The sequence below is a fragment of the Sander vitreus genome, chromosome 2 (assembly GCF_031162955.1).
Source record: "Sander vitreus isolate 19-12246 chromosome 2, sanVit1, whole genome shotgun sequence".
Classification (NCBI taxonomy): Eukaryota; Metazoa; Chordata; class Actinopteri; order Perciformes; family Percidae; genus Sander; species Sander vitreus.
This window is the reverse complement of record NC_135856.1, coordinates 26,365,092-26,380,755: the sequence shown is the minus strand read 5'-3', so window position 1 is coordinate 26,380,755 and position 15,664 is coordinate 26,365,092. Positions and strand designations below refer to the sequence as shown.

Below are 15,664 nucleotides of genomic sequence, written 5' to 3'. Positions count from 1 at the left end.
GTTTTGAAATAAGGTTTTTAACGTTAACAAAAGGGTGTAATGTTTTGGTGTCCACATACCTTGGGCCAAGCAGTGTACATTAGTGTTATCAACAACAGAGCCATAGAGATAAATGTTTCACACACAACTAATTGTAGAGTTTATTTTATACAACATATAAATTATGTGAGTTATGTAGTTACTACATAGCTTCAGGTGTTTTTAGCTGAAATCTGAACAGTGTGGGGAGACACTGAACCTGCTTTACATTGTGGCCTCTTACATTGATGCAATAGCTGTATGTAAAAACCGAAGCCTTCAGATTTGTTTAAAAAAAAAAAAAATACAGCCATGAATCCCTGACATGTTCAGAGCTCTTCCATGGATAGGATACTGTTCATTTGTGCACAGACTGCGAAACTTGGCCATTGATGAGAGATCACTGTTGAATCTTGCCAGGGAAGAAGCTCACAGTTAGTCTTGTGTTCGATCAGATTTTTGTGTCATCTCTCAGCCATCGTGGGCCAGTCCTGCAGCAAACTCCACCAGCGTACGTGTTGGTCTTCCAGACATGCCTTTTCTCAGGTAGGGAACTTCATCTTTGTTACTCATCACACCTGCGATGTCCAGATGGGCCCAATGAGGAGCGGTAACAAACTCTCTCAGGAATGCAGCTGCTGTGCATGCACCGCCAGAACTAGAAAGGTAATCAACACACAACAGACAGATTGAGGTAAATAATCCATGAGTATACTCCTGGGTCCTGTTCTTCAACTGTGGCTTAACTCATTTAGGCTAACATGCTGTTATCAGGCTAAAATAATCCTGTTTATTTTCATCCCGCTAGTGTGGTTCTTTAAAAAACAGTCTGAGGATGGATTTGTTAAGCCTGGATGAAGTTATCTTGAGTAACTGCGCTCTTATTTTGAAATAAAGTCAAAAATGAGTAGAGTTGAAAACTTGATCAGATGAATCCCTGACATGTTCAGAGCTCTTCCATGGATAGGATACTGTTCATTTGTGCACAGACTGCGAAACTTGGCCATTGATGAGAGATCACTGTTGAATCTTGCCAGGGAAGAAGCTCACAGTTAGTCTTGTGTTCGATCAGATTTTTGTGTCATCTCTCAGCCATCGTGGGCCAGTCCTGCAGCAAACTCCACCAGCGTACGTGTTGGTCTTCCAGACATGCCTTTTCTCAGGTAGGGAACTTCATCTTTGTTACTCATCACACCTGCGATGTCCAGATGGGCCCAATGAGGAGCGGTAACAAACTCTCTCAGGAATGCAGCTGCTGTGCATGCACCGCCAGAACTAGAAAGGTAATCAACACACAACAGACAGATTGAGGTAAATAATCCATGAGTATACTCCTGGGTCCTGTTCTTCAACTGTGGCTTAACTCATTTAGGCTAACATGCTGTTATCAGGCTAAAATAATCCTGTTTATTTTCATCCCGCTAGTGTGGTTCTTTAAAAACAGTCTGAGGATGGATTTGTTAAGCCTGGATGAAGTTATCTTGAGTAACTGCGCTCTTATTTTGAAATAAAGTCAAAAATGAGTAGAGTTGAAAACTTGATCAGATGAATTTTAAACCAATTTTGAAGAACCAATCCAGATTTGAGTCAAATAGTCATCATTCTAATTTGCATAATTTTATTATTAATGTACGAAGAACAAGGCCCTGTACTGCTCTGATGCCTGAAGCAGAGTGTAGGGAGATACGTACCGGCTGTACTTGCCAATGTTGTTGAGGTCTGCCAGCTGGCTGTCAGTCACCTGTCTGGTATAGTGCTGGAACAGAGGCATCCGCCACACTCTGTCACCTGTCACAACACTAGCCTACACACACACACACACACACACACACACACACACACACACACACACACACACACGTCAACACACGTCAACACACGTCAACACAGGATCTGATGGACTGAGATGTTGTGAGTGTGTTTAATGTGCATTCACAGGACCTTGTGCAGCTGCTCCCAGAGCCAGTCAGAGTTTGTAAACACTCCAGTTGCTGCTGAGCCAAGAGCTACATCCATTGCACCTGGGAGACAGAAAAAGACAGATTTTAATATTTACCAATTAGAATTAGCACATTTTTTATTTATTCATGTAACATTATCCCCTAAGGTTGCTTTCACACCTCAAGTCACACTAACTTCTTACCAACAAACCAACCTGCAAACATGACCTCATATGGACAGGCAACTTTTGGTTTTGGTTACTGTCATCCTGCATCATAAGCGCTACATGGGGACCACATGCAAATCATGCAGCACTTTCCTGAACCTTACTGTATGTGTTAATGTATCTTCTCTAGAGCTTTAACAATTCCAAATTTTGCTGTACAATTAATTGCCTCCGAAATAATTGCGATTAACAATATATTTTGTGGGTGCCCGGATAGCTCAGTTGTGGGCGCCCATATTTAGAGGTTAACTCCTCGACGCAGCGGGCCCCAGCAAGTACATAGCCTATGAAGTAAACAACGCCTCTTTATTATCATAAAACATTTTCTCTAACTGTATCCCCCCTTGTCATTTTTGTTGCTATGAACGTGTATAAGCGCAAGTACCAATAACTAACTGAAATAATAATACAAATATATAGTCTGACTAATAATCACTCATATAATTACAAATGGCACATCTGAACAAAATCAACAACTACCAGTCATACGCCTTAAGACCTGAGCTAATGTTAGCAATTAAGTGCAGTTAAACAAGGAAACCGCTATTATTACTTTACAATTAGACAATTATGCAATAATTGTTACAGGCCTAATCTTCTCTGGTGTGTTTTTTTATGGTTAGTTAGGGAATGATTTAGCATAATATACAGATCACTTCCTTGACAGTTTCTTCCTTGAGAACTAGCTTTTCAGGCAGAGTCTGATAGTGGGTCCGCAACAAAAACTGAATTGAACGCAACTAGAGTTTGTTTGAATCTTACCAGAACAACAGTTGAAGTAACTACTAGAGAGACCATCTTGCGATGGGATCTCACCAGCCGCAACGCCCCTTCCCTAATCCTACCCCCCTACTTCCGCCGCCCCTTGCTCGCACCACACCCATTTCCGAAATCTGCCATTTTCATCTCAACTACAAACCTGCAAAGTTTCGTGAATGCATCTTGCACGGTTGCAACACTATCGTGGTGACCAAATCTGGCCGCAGACATACAGTATAAACTGCTCCGCTACATAGATACGTAGATCCCGCTACAGTAGGTTTTTTCAGGACTACATTTTGCTATGATGACACACACACACACACACACACACACACACACAAGGTTAAAACATTACCAGCGTCGCTGTCACGGCTGTTAAAAAATATGTAAATGATGATGTAAACATGAAACATCAGTTGTTTTTTGCTGCCAACGTCACTGTGTAAATAAATGAATTGAAAAAGCACACCTGTTAGCGTAGCAACATTGACGATGGCTCTGGGGTTGAAGGTGTGTCCGTAACACAGTGCGTCAGCGAGAACCAGTCGGCCCTCTGCATCTGTATTATCAACCTGTACAGAGCAATAAAACCTGTTCATCACACACACACACATCAAGTGCACAAACACATCACACTCGTGTTACTGTTTGATCCACCCACCTGGATTGTTTTTCCATTTCTGGCCGTGACAACATCACCTGGTTTAGTAGCTTTTCCACTGGGCATGTTCTCACACAGAGGAGCCAGACCTGATGTATTGTAACCAGTGGAAACCCACAGGTTAAGAGATTTGTTTTCACTTGAACATTATATTTTTCTATTTATCAAAAATAAGTAATGCACAGTGATTCAAAGTTATAAAAAAGTAGAAAGAAACGCTTACCAATAATGTTGACCGGTAGTTTCAGAGCTGCTGCTGTGACGATCGACGCACACACAGTGGCAGCTCCTCCCATATCAGCTCTCATTGCATCCATAGAAGGAGACGGCTTCAGAGAAATACCACCACTATGGGCAAACAGAGGGAATGACAAAACGGCATTAATGTGAGCATAATAACATTTTTATATGATGAGGTAGTGAGCAGGAGTGTGTATTATTATGGTTTACCTGTCAAAGGTGATGCCCTTGCCCACTAAGAGCAGCGGGGCCTGCTTGCTGTCAGGAGAACCGTTGTAATGTAGCTCCAGGAAGACAGGGGGCTCCTCTGAGCCTTTAGACACACTTAGAAACGCTCCCATCTGTTGCTCCTCTATCCAAGCCTGAGATCTATACACAAACATGAACTCTTATACAAGAACTCTTTTCCTTGATCTGCTCTTCAGAGTTCAGAAAACGATCGATATTAAGACCAGACCTTATTTTCAGTGATAGAATATTTTGAACTTTTTATAAGAGTTTTTTTTTTTAGGTTTATCAGGTTGTTGTATCCGACCAAACATCCACAATCCAAAGACCTTCATATAACCATGACATAAAGCAGTAAATCCTCACAGTTGAGGAGCTGGAACTAGGAGATGTTAAAATCCTTTAAAAAATTAACAAATCAATTATCAAAATAGAAGCTTATTAGTTTTTATGTCCATTGACTAATCGATTCATCTTTTCAAAAATTGTTCCACCTTCAGATTGACAGTTTCCAGCCCAATAAATGACCAAAGCTTTCAGAATACTGTAAAGTAGTTGCCAAAATGTTTCCTGATTATATTATAGAGGATACATTTAAGCCTAAATTAAAATAAAGACATACCAATATCAGCCAATATTTATCTCCCCACCAAGAAAAAAGTTTCCCCAGAACATGCAGTCAAATGTTGTTGCTGGCAACACTACAAAAAGCAGTTGGGATACATTTACAGTTGTGTCACAAGATGCCTTCAAAACTTGTCTTAAAAAAGAGTACACGTCTAAAATCCCCTTTTAATAATGCGACAAATCAAAATACTGTATTTCCCTGTACTGTCGCAATGATGCATGATGCACAAACCTCTTGTTTATTGTGACTCGTTCAGCATGCAGCGCTAGTTTCTCTTCGATGGTGTTGGCAAAAGCAGTAGGAGTGATGTGATTGGCGGGAGCTTCCATGAGTAGCCGTGCAAGGTTTTGGCCTTCTGCATACACGACTCCTTTCTGCCAACCGATCGAGTCAGCACTGAGAACAAATATACACAGACATACAGTATATACATTAGCATGACGCTGCATACATCTATGATGATCTACGATACATCATGTATGAACTCAAGAGCCAATTTCTACCTATAAAATGGAGTTTGCCCCAGCTTTGAGCTACAGCCCATCTGTTACTTTACCTTCTATGAAGCTGTGTGGTTACTTTGGTCTTCTTCTTAGATTTGAGTTGGTCATACTGGAACAAACCAAGAGCGGCACCTTCTGCTGCTGACTGGGCATCACCACAGCCGTCCACCTCCACATGCTTCACCTCCAGGTCCTGAAGCAACCGGCAGCCAGCTGAACACACACACACAGACAAATACACAGATATCAGGTTCAAACTCCAGTAGATCCTGCATGTAGCCGCCAGCACTAAGACAACCAAAGTTTTGTGTCTTACCTGACACTGCCTGTCTGATGTTCTCCTTGCTGGTGTCCCAGTTCTCTGACCCACACACACCTGCACTGGTCTTACCCAGCCCGACTACTGCCACACACGGGAAGTCCTGTGGAAGACACAGGGAAGATTTAAACACTGACATTTCGTCAAGAGACAGGGTTTTTCCTTGATCGAGCGTCACACCTTGTTACCTTGTGGATTCCATAAAATATTCTGCTTTTGCCTGTCTTGAGAGCCGGCCCAGAGCTGGAGAGAACATAACAAAAGCAGTTTATTAACCAACTATGCATTATGTCATTCACCTCTGGCTATTTTATCTGTATACGGTTTCTTAATACAAATTTTAGAGAATTTTGTCTCGGACACCATGCACTTAGTTGATTAGCAAAAACTAACACAGTCTCATACAACAGCTCTGCACTAAATCATATGTTCAGGTAGGCTATAATGTTTTATTTTGTTTAAACTTTCCAAAAGAAAGACTTTGGAATTATTTTGAACATCTACAGCTCCAAAACAAATGAGTTCATCTGCTAATGGAGACCTTTTGATATGGTCAAAAGCTTAAGAAAAAAAAGAGAGTAAGTGGACCTTGAGAGAAGATTATTTTATATAGCCATTTCCATGAACGAACGCGAAAGTTTAATGTTTGGTTGAGAGGTGTTGATTCAAATTCAGTTCAGCTTCTAAAAGCCTTTCCACCCAATGTTTTATCAAAGAGGTTAAACTAAATATTACAACATTAGCCCCAAAATGACTTTAATGAAGGGAGGATTGATTGCAGGACTGTTGTATAACTGCATGTATAACTGAAGCGTATATTGTTGGCATCACATAAAAAATAAATATACGGACAGCTCACAGTTATCACAGACTCACATTTTCAGCAGTTCAGAGAGTTTCCCAGACAGAGTTTGGTCAAAACCTGCGGCTGCTTCTGTCAGATGAAGGCCGCCCTCCTCTCCCTCCTTCTCAAACACTCCCAGCACCAAACCCTGCAGACACACATAAAACAGAATGAGGAACCCCATCCGCCCCATGAACCAGTTGGTCTATCTCTCTATCACAACAGAATAGCTCTGGTCCCTATAAGCTAAATGAGCCATCGCGCTTACTTCTAACTCCTCCTTGTGTGTTATTATGGCAATCCAATTAGGGGTGCACGATATATCGACTCAATACGGTTATCGCAATATCACGTTGCGCAATATTATGTCGAAAGTGTTGCAATACGTATGCAATATTTAGTTTATTTTGTGGAGCGCTGCGTCCCGTCCTTTGGCTGTGTGGCTTAGTTGTGTTTGATTTAGAGCCCGCTTGAAACGCTGTAATGATCATCATTTCATCGACCAGTTACCGTGCCACTTGCACATGTTAGTGCACGTCAGCGCTCGGGTCCACTATGTGACAAACCCTATGGAGCGTACCACGTGTGTGCATATTTCAACAGAGTGACAGTGTAAGTGAAGAAATAGATAGACAACAAAACGAATCAGAGAAGCGAAAGAAAAGTTGTGTCCTGTTCTCTTTATATATTTATTTTATACTGTACAACCAGTAAAACATGTCCTGTTCTGTAGATATGGTCGTTATTTGTTTATTCATGTTGGACCAGTCCAATACGACAGTCAGCCGAAATAAAACTTGTGTTGTATTTGTTATGAATCTATTTTGATGCGTTTTCCCATAACTTTTGTAATTTGACATATGTTTAAAAATATCTAAATTAATATTGATATCGCAATATTCATAATCGATATCCCAATATCACATTTTGTCAATATCGTGCAACCCTAAATCCAATCTACATGTGAGCATCAAAGTTTGGGAGTGTCCCATCGTACTTAATGATGAAATAGGTTGTCGGTGTTATTTATTGGTTATGATGTTGGTTATATATAATTGGTTATTATATTTATTGGTGTTATTTATTGGTTATGATGCTTTAGTGAACTACTAACATTCTAGGTGTTAACCCTTGTGCCCTACAAAGTCACATGTGTTTGATTACAGTAAAAGCGGAGTAAAAGTTGCTTTGAGTTTCGGATTAGTGATGGACCAATTTTAATCGGCCGGCCGATATATTTGCGTTTTTACTATCGGCGAACGCACTGACCCTCCCCCACTAGCAGAGTGCTGCACCATGGCAGTCTTAAATTACAAATCAAACACTTTATTTCAATGGCTACTTCTCAGGTTTATTGTTTTCTTAAATTGTTTAAATGTGTTGACAAAGGACATTTTGTGATGACCTGATTATATCTGTCCTATGTCAGCAAGCAACGCATCATCAAGGCTGTGTTGTAGATGTTGATGAAAGCAATTTACCCTTGCACAGTTAACCATATGCAGTGCACCCATCCACCCATCCATATGATGCACATTGCACACATAATTTGGGTGATATGAATGTAAGATGATTGCAGAAGGGACACTGATCTGTGTTTTTGTTTAATATTTTTAAAGAAATGGCAGAGCAGATTCCAAAAACAAATCCAGCGTGGCAGGGTTTACATTTTTATGATGTAAATTGAGAGAGCAAAAGCAGTATCGGCTCCAAATATCGGCTCAAGAAAATCAGCAGCCCGTATCGGTCATCGGCTAAAGCTGATGAAAAAAAATCAATAATCGGCATCGGCACTAAAAAAAATCTGTATGAGTTATGAGTGAGGCTGTTGTAAGCTCACAGCTCTTGTCAGTTTTAACACCAACCTCACAGATCACACTGACTAGCTGTGTTACTGTTCTGTAATGAGCTATCATATTTGAACCTTCACAATTCTGACAAAATGCTATTGTAACATTTCTTCTGGGCAAAACCCAAATTCTACATGTGTAATCTAAGATCTTCAGGGAGCAGTCAACTGGCAGTATGGAGTCAGAACAAAACCGGGTGAAGCTGAATTTGGAGGAAGTTGTTCTCCTGTGACTTTGGTTGATTGATTAACTGATTGACTGCCTTAAGTTTCAAACTCCTGGTTATTTCGAAAATGTGAAATACATCCATTTTGAAGCTAATACAAGTCTTTGTGAGGCTGATAAATGGAAGTAGCTAGTACATACAGTTTTTGACACCCAAAGACAAACACCCACACACTGATGCTCTCACTCACTCGCGCGCGTGCGTGCGTACACACACACACACACACACACACACACACACACACACACACACACACACACACACACACACACACACACAGATATGCAGTTCCATGTAAGTGTGAAAAGTAGATGAGTCCTGTGTGAGTCAGTGATGTAAGCTGTCAGCTTATAACGTTTGCCAGCTAACGGCTACTTACTTTCCTCTCGTTCAGGTGAGTCTGTGACGCAGAAAATGACCTGCAGTGTTTTGTCCGCACCGCCGCCTGCAGGGTTCTCCTCAGAAGAAGCATTGTCATCTGTTGTACATATATAAACCCCGACACGACCTATTAACTCAGAGATTTAGAGGTCGCAAACATGTGGAAAAGGCAGCCAAATCGACCTGACAGCGTCGCGGTTTTCGCACGTCACCAAGCGAGAATGGTACGTCTTTGTCGCCACCTGGCGGCAGCAGCGAGAAACTACAGGCTTTGAATCAGCAGCAGTTGACGATGTGTCACATAATTGATTCAATAGGTCACATCATTTAAATCTACTTATAAATATTTTGCACACTGTTTAGCAAGACAACGAATCCTTCAAAGGGACTAAAGTTTCACCTGATGTATCTACTGGAATCATAGATTTATAAGCTACTATAAGGAGATCCTCAGTGGGTCGAGACCTGATATTTGCAAGTTTATGACAGGGGATATTATATCACTGTAGAGAGCAAATGAAAGAGTTACATACAAAGGTTCAGGTCATTGGAAGATAATAACAAAAATAAAACACACACAAAAAGAAGAAACACGTACTGTAGGCTTACTCCAACTATTTTTGGAATTGTTAACTTTAAATATTTGTTCGTCACAAGGTTGTTAGTATGATTATAACCGATCTAACACATGTAATAAAAAACCTTTTAATGATTATGGTATAGTTTACATTCATCACATTAGCCCATAACTCCCCATTATTCATGCATAGCTGCACTTTCTATCAGGGATCACGAATAATTACTTATTAATATAATAATATATATTATCTCCAATAATTAAAAAATCCATCATGAAAGGGTTAGAATAACAGATCCGTTAATGGCATTCTATACATAAAATGAAAAAACAATGATGTATTTACATTGTGCAGCTATAGACAGAATATATCCAGCACAGGATGTCCAGAATGCAAAGGACAAGTTCAGGATGCAGGACTCTTTGCACTCATGTAGGTTACAGTATTAAGACTTAAGGGGCACTGGCACAGTGTTGGTTTCACTCTGCTGTCAGTCACTGTGGTTGGCTCCAGTCAACCATCAGTGATGTAAATGCTCCTTGGTTGGTCCTTCAGTAGAGCAGGTCCAGAGCAGCGATGGTTGGTTCTTCAGGTTTCTTGATCTCCGGTTTGGGCAGTTTGATCCGGCTCATGGCAACCACTCCACAGACAGCAAAGTGAGTGGCAATGCTGCCTACACCCAGCCAGAAGGACCAGTCCAGGCTGTCATCCAGGACAACCAGCACAAAGAGGTTCTCCTGATGATTAGCCACACGCTCGGTCAGACTGTGGTGCCTCACGGCTGCCAGGAAACACAGCATGCCCAGGGCACCAAAGAAAGCTGGAAGAAAGGTCAGGCAAGGAAAATCGAGAGGTGAAATACCGGTAATGCTCAAAAGCACGAGGAAGGGAGATAAAGAAAAAACACGTAAGAATAAAACAAAAAGGGGTGATAGAAAATGCACTGAAATAAAAATAACAATCAGAAGAAATTGGTGATGAGACAGAAAGGGGTGTTAACTGGGTGAGTTACATAGTGGACAGAAGCACAAGTGGAAAAAATGAGGGTGGAAATGTGAAGCAGGCAAAAAAAAAAAAATCAACATTTGAGCAATATTTTAAAGGAAAGTGTGAAGACAGAGTTGCCTCACATACCAGCAATGAAGTTCCATATGTAGAGTCCTTTGTGCCCTTTGATGCTCTGGTAGGGAACCTTGCGTGCGTTGTAAATGCAGAAAGACAGACTGACCAGTGCAAACCCCACAGCCACCAGCAGGAAGAGGATCACCATCATGTGAAGGCCGCCGTTCAACTTCCGCACAAGCTTTGGGAAAACTGCAGAGAGAAGAAACGGTTACACTTTACTTGAAGGTATAACAGTGACATGACACTGTCATGAATGTGTCATAAACGTTTATGACATAACGCTTCTGTCATTAAGTGTCATTCGGTTTTTGTCATGACAAGTTAGGGTTAGGGTTAGGGTTCATGTGTCATGACAGTGTCATGTGTTCATGACAGTGTCATGTCACTCTTATACCTTCAAGTAAAGTGTTACCGAAGAAACAGAGAAAAACACACATTATCAGCCGTGGGAGCTGGTTTGAATGAGTCAAGACTCGTGAGAGCCAGGTAACAGCATAGAAGACGAGTTATGTTGTAGCCTATTTGCCTGAAAAAAGTGTTTGGAACTAATGTTTTGATGTAAAAATGTTAAGTTATTTTATATGTTTGTATTATGATGTTTAAGTCGATAAACTATCCATCCATCCATCCATCTTCATCCGCTTATCCGGGGTCGGGTCGCGGGGTAGCAGCTCCAGCAGGGGACCCCTCAAACTTCCCTTTCCCGGGCCACATTAACCAGCTCCGACTGGGGGGATCCCGAGGCGTCCCAGGCCAGGTTAGAGATATAATCCCTCCACCTAGTCCTGGGTCTCCCCGAGGCCTCCTCCCAGCTGGACGTGCCTGGAACACCTCCCTAGGGAGGCGCCCAGGGGGCATCCTTACCAGATGCCCGAACCACCTCAACTGGCTCCTTTCGACGCAAAGGAGCAGCGGCTCTCACTCCGAGCTCCTCACGGATAACTGAGCTTCTCACCCTATCTCTAAGGGAGACGCCAGCTACCCTCCTGAGGAAACCCATTTCGGCCGCTTGTACCCTGGATCTTGTTCTTTCGGTCATGACCCAGCCTTCATGACCATAGGTGAGGGTAGGAACAAAAACTGACCGGTAGATTGAGAGCTTTGCCTTCTGGCTCAGCTCTCTTTTCGTCACAACGGTGCGATAAATTGAATGTAATACCGCACCTGCTGTGCCGATTCTCCGACCAATCTCCCGCTCCATTGTCCCTCACTCGCGAACAAGACCCCAAGGTACTTGGAACTCCTTCACTTGGGGTAAGGACTCATTCCCTACCTGGAGAAGGCACTCCATCGGTTTCCTGCTGAGAACCATGGCCTCCGATTTAGAGGTGCTGATCCTCATCCCAGCCGCTTCACACTGGGCTGCGAACCGATCCAGTGAGTGCTGAAGGTCACAGGCCGATGATGCCATCAGGACCACATCATCTGCAAAAAGCAGCAATGAGATCCCCCAGCCCACCGAACTGCAACCCCTCTCCACCCCGACTACGCCTCGATATCCTGTCCATAAATACTACAAACAGGATTGGTGACAAAGCGCAGCCCTGGCGGAGGCCAACTCTCACCTGAAAGCGAGTCCGACTTACTGCCGAGAACCCGGACACAGCTCTCGCTTGGTCGTACAGAGATTGGATGGCCCTGAGAAGGGACCCCCTCACCCCGTACTCCCGCAGCACCTCCCACAGTATCTCCCGGGGCACCCGGTCATACGCCTCTCCAGATCCACAAAACACATGTAGACTGGTTGGGCATACTCCCAGGCTCCCTCCAGGATCCTTGCGAGAGTAAAGATCTGGTCCGTTGTTCCACGACCAGGACGGAATCCGCATTGTTCCTCTTCAACCTGAGATTCGACTATCGACCGAACCCTCCTTTCCAGTACCTTCGAGTAGACTTTACCGGGAGGCTGAGAAGTGTGATACCCCTGTAATTGGCACACACCCTCTGGTCCCCCTTTTTAAAAAGGGGAACCACCACCCCGGTCTGCCACTCCTTAGGCACCGTCCCCAGACTTCCACGCAATGTTTAAGAGGCGTGTCAACCAAGACAACCCCTCCACACCCAGAGCTTTAAGCATTTCTGGACGGATCTCATCAATTCCTGGGGCTTTGCCACTGTGGAGTTGTTTAACTACCTCAGCAACCTCCACCAGGGAAATTGATGCCAATCCCCCCTCATCCTCCAGCTTTGCCTCTACCATAGAGGGCGTATTAGTCGGATTTAGGAGTTCCTCAAAGTGCTCCTTCCACCGCCTCTATTACCTCCTCAGTTGAGGTCAACAGCGTCCCCATCCTTACTGTACACAGCTTGGATGGTTCCCCGCTTCCCCCTCCTGAGGTGGCGAACGGTTTTCCAGAAGCACCTTGGTGCCGACCGAAAGTCCTTCTCCATGTCTTCTCCGAACTTCTCCCACACACGCTGCTTTGCCTCTTTCACGGCAGAGGCTGCAGCCCTTCGGGCCCTTCGGTACCTTGCAACTGCCTCCGAGTCGTCTGGGATAACATATCCCGGAAAGACTCCTTCTTCAGTCGGACGGCTTCCCTGACCACCGGTGTCCACCACGGTGTTCGTGGGGTTACCGCCCCTTGAGGCACCTAAAACCCTAAGACCACAGCTCCTCACCGCAGCTTCAGCAATGGAAACTTTGAACATTGTCCACTCGGGTTCAATGCCCCCAGCCTCCACAGGGATGCATGAAAAGCTCCGCCGGAGGTGTGAGTTGAAAGTCTGTCGGACAGGGGCCTCCTCCAGACGTTCCCAATTTACCCGCACTACCCGCTTTGGGCTTACCAGGTCTGTCCAGAGTCTTCCCCACCCCCTGACCCAACTCACCACCAGATGGTGATCGGTTGACAGCTCCGCCCCTCTCTTCACCCGAGTGTCCAAAACATATGGCCTCAGATCAGATGAAACGATTATAAAATCGATCATTGACCTTTGGCCTAGGGTGCTCTGGGTACCAAGTACACTTATGAGCATCCCTATGTTCGAACATGGTGTTCGTTATAGACAATCCATGACTAGCACAGAAGTCCAACAACAAACAACCACTCTGGTTTAGATCAGGGAGGCCATTCCTCCCAATCACGCCTCCATGTGTCTCCATCATTACCCACGTGCGCGTTGAAGTCCCCCCAGCAGAACTATGGAGTCCCCAACTGGAGCCCCATGCAGGACTCCACTCAAGGTCTCCAAGAAGGCCGAATACTCTGAACTCTTGTTTGGTGCATATGCACAAACAACAGTCAGAGTTTTCCCCCCCACAACCCGCAGGCGTAGGGAGGCGACCCTCTCGCCCACCGGGTTAAACTCCAACGTAGCGGCGCCAGCCGGGGGCTTGTGAGTATCCCCACACCCGCCCGGCGCCTCACACCCTGGGCAACTCCGGAGAAGAAAAGAGTCCAACCCCTATCCAGGAGTATGGTTCCAGAACCAAGACTGTGCGTAGAGGTAAGCCCCACCAGATCTAACCAGTAGCGCCCACCTCCCGCACAAGTTCCGGCTCCTTTCCCCCCACAGAGAGGTGACATTCCACGTCCCCAGAGCCAGCCTCTGCTGCCCGGGTCTGGTCCGTCGAGGCCCCTGACCTTCACTGCCACCCATGTGGCAGCGCACCCGACCCCCAGCGGTTCCTCCCACAGGTGGTGGGCCCATGGGATGGAGGGATGTCTGCCACGTAGCTTTTTCGGGCTGTGCCCGACCGGGCTCCGTGGCAAACCCCGGCCACCAGACGCCGCTGACGAGCCCTCCATCTGGGCCTGGCTCCAGACGGGGGCCCCGGGCTTCCTCCGGGCAGGGTCACTTCATCCCTTCCTCGATTTTTTCATAGGATTTTTTGAACCATTCTTTGTCTGGCCCCTCACCTGAGACCACTTTGCCTTGGGAGACCCTCTACCAGGAGCACAAAGCTCCAGACAACACAGCCCTCAGGTTCATAGGGACACACAAACCTCTCCACCACGATAAGGTGATGGTTCCCGGAGAAGTCGATAAACTAACTTAATGAATAACTAGCATGTCTGTATGTTTGCATTCCATGTGGTGGCAGTATGTGTCCTGTGATGTGTGTTTCTTATTCTCATAGAAAATGAGAACATGTGGCAAGTTTTAATTGTCATGCCTTTACTGTTTATATGGAGTTTATATCGAGCAAAAATTACCAAAAAGTATTTAAAAGACAGTGTATAGAAAATATAGAGATATAATAATTATTATAAACAGAAGAAATCTATTGCACTCTCTCATGGCAACTAATTCCTACTCAACGCAACAGGTATGTATTTGTGCCAAAACACAGTTTTTCCTTAAGTAGCTTTGAGGTTGGAAAGATTAATTTTATTCTACTGTCTGACAGTATCATATTCTATAAACTTAAGTTTACATTTAATCAACCCAAAACTGTATTTTTTTTTAAATTGCTGCTCTGTTTCATCAAATATAATTGTCTTATGAAATTCCCCCAAATTCATCCTGAAATATTTTGGAAGCTCTGTGATCTCCAGGATTTCTTTTGCTCGTAATCCCGATGGTGTAAACTATTGATTAGAGGGTGAAAGTTTGCTTTGTTGAGTACTAGAGGTGATAATACCACATTGAGCTATCTGCATGGATGTCATATGTGCCATTTCCACTGTTAAATACACTCATGTAGACCTAGTAGCTATTGCTATTGCTGTTGATGCAGCAGGTAATGGGGATCTAAATAAACAATAGCCTACACTTTACTTTTTACTGCATTATTTCACAATTGCATGGTAATATTAGGCTAAATATTTGATCTGTATTTTTCATATTTTAAGAAATAATATCTTTGTATAATGATTGTTTATTTGTTTAATATTGAACACTTTGGGCAGCTACAGTTTAAGTAGTCTTCTAATGAATGCCCAGAGAGCTTACAGGCTGCATTTGATCTTACTGTATATTTTGGAGCGTCTGTTGCCGAGCCCGCACTTCTTGGTCTTTCCTCCCTGGAACAAGCCGTAGTAAATGTCCCCGATGAACTGCTCCATCTCCGGATGGGACGCGTTCACAATCTCAGCCCCGGTTTTACACAGGATCCGTCCGGTGACCCACCGCTCTGTGGACAGGGCCACGACCAGGAGCGCCACCGAGCCGACACAGAGCACCGAAG

The 15,664-nt window shown here is 44.0% G+C and overlaps 2 protein-coding genes across 2 annotated transcripts in view; both read right to left on the bottom strand.

Moving 5' to 3' along the window:
- Positions 1-953: 953 nt before the first annotated feature.
- lap3 (leucine aminopeptidase 3) lies at positions 954-9,044 on the bottom strand. The gene is made up of 13 exons (XM_078263116.1): positions 8,826-9,044; positions 6,403-6,518; positions 5,715-5,769; positions 5,524-5,629; positions 5,261-5,420; positions 4,936-5,100; positions 4,059-4,217; positions 3,832-3,956; positions 3,609-3,697; positions 3,417-3,519; positions 1,960-2,039; positions 1,710-1,822; positions 954-1,293 (listed from the first exon to the last, which is right to left on the bottom strand). The coding sequence occupies exons 1-13, from the start codon at positions 8,922-8,924 to the stop codon at positions 1,107-1,109; spliced, it is 1,557 nt and encodes a 518-aa protein (XP_078119242.1). The 5' UTR covers positions 8,925-9,044; the 3' UTR covers positions 954-1,106.
- A 912-nt stretch (positions 9,045-9,956) lies between these two features.
- clrn2 (clarin 2) overlaps positions 9,957-15,664 on the bottom strand; it is a 5,883-nt gene continuing 175 nt past the window's right edge. The window contains exons 1-3 of the mRNA XM_078269871.1: positions 15,449-15,664; positions 10,540-10,719; positions 9,957-10,225 (exon numbers count right to left, since the gene is read on the bottom strand). The exon at positions 15,449-15,664 is cut by the window's right edge and continues 175 nt beyond it. Of these exons, the coding sequence (XP_078125997.1) occupies positions 9,957-10,225; positions 10,540-10,719; positions 15,449-15,664 (665 nt within the window). The remainder of the gene's footprint in view (positions 10,226-10,539; positions 10,720-15,448) is intronic.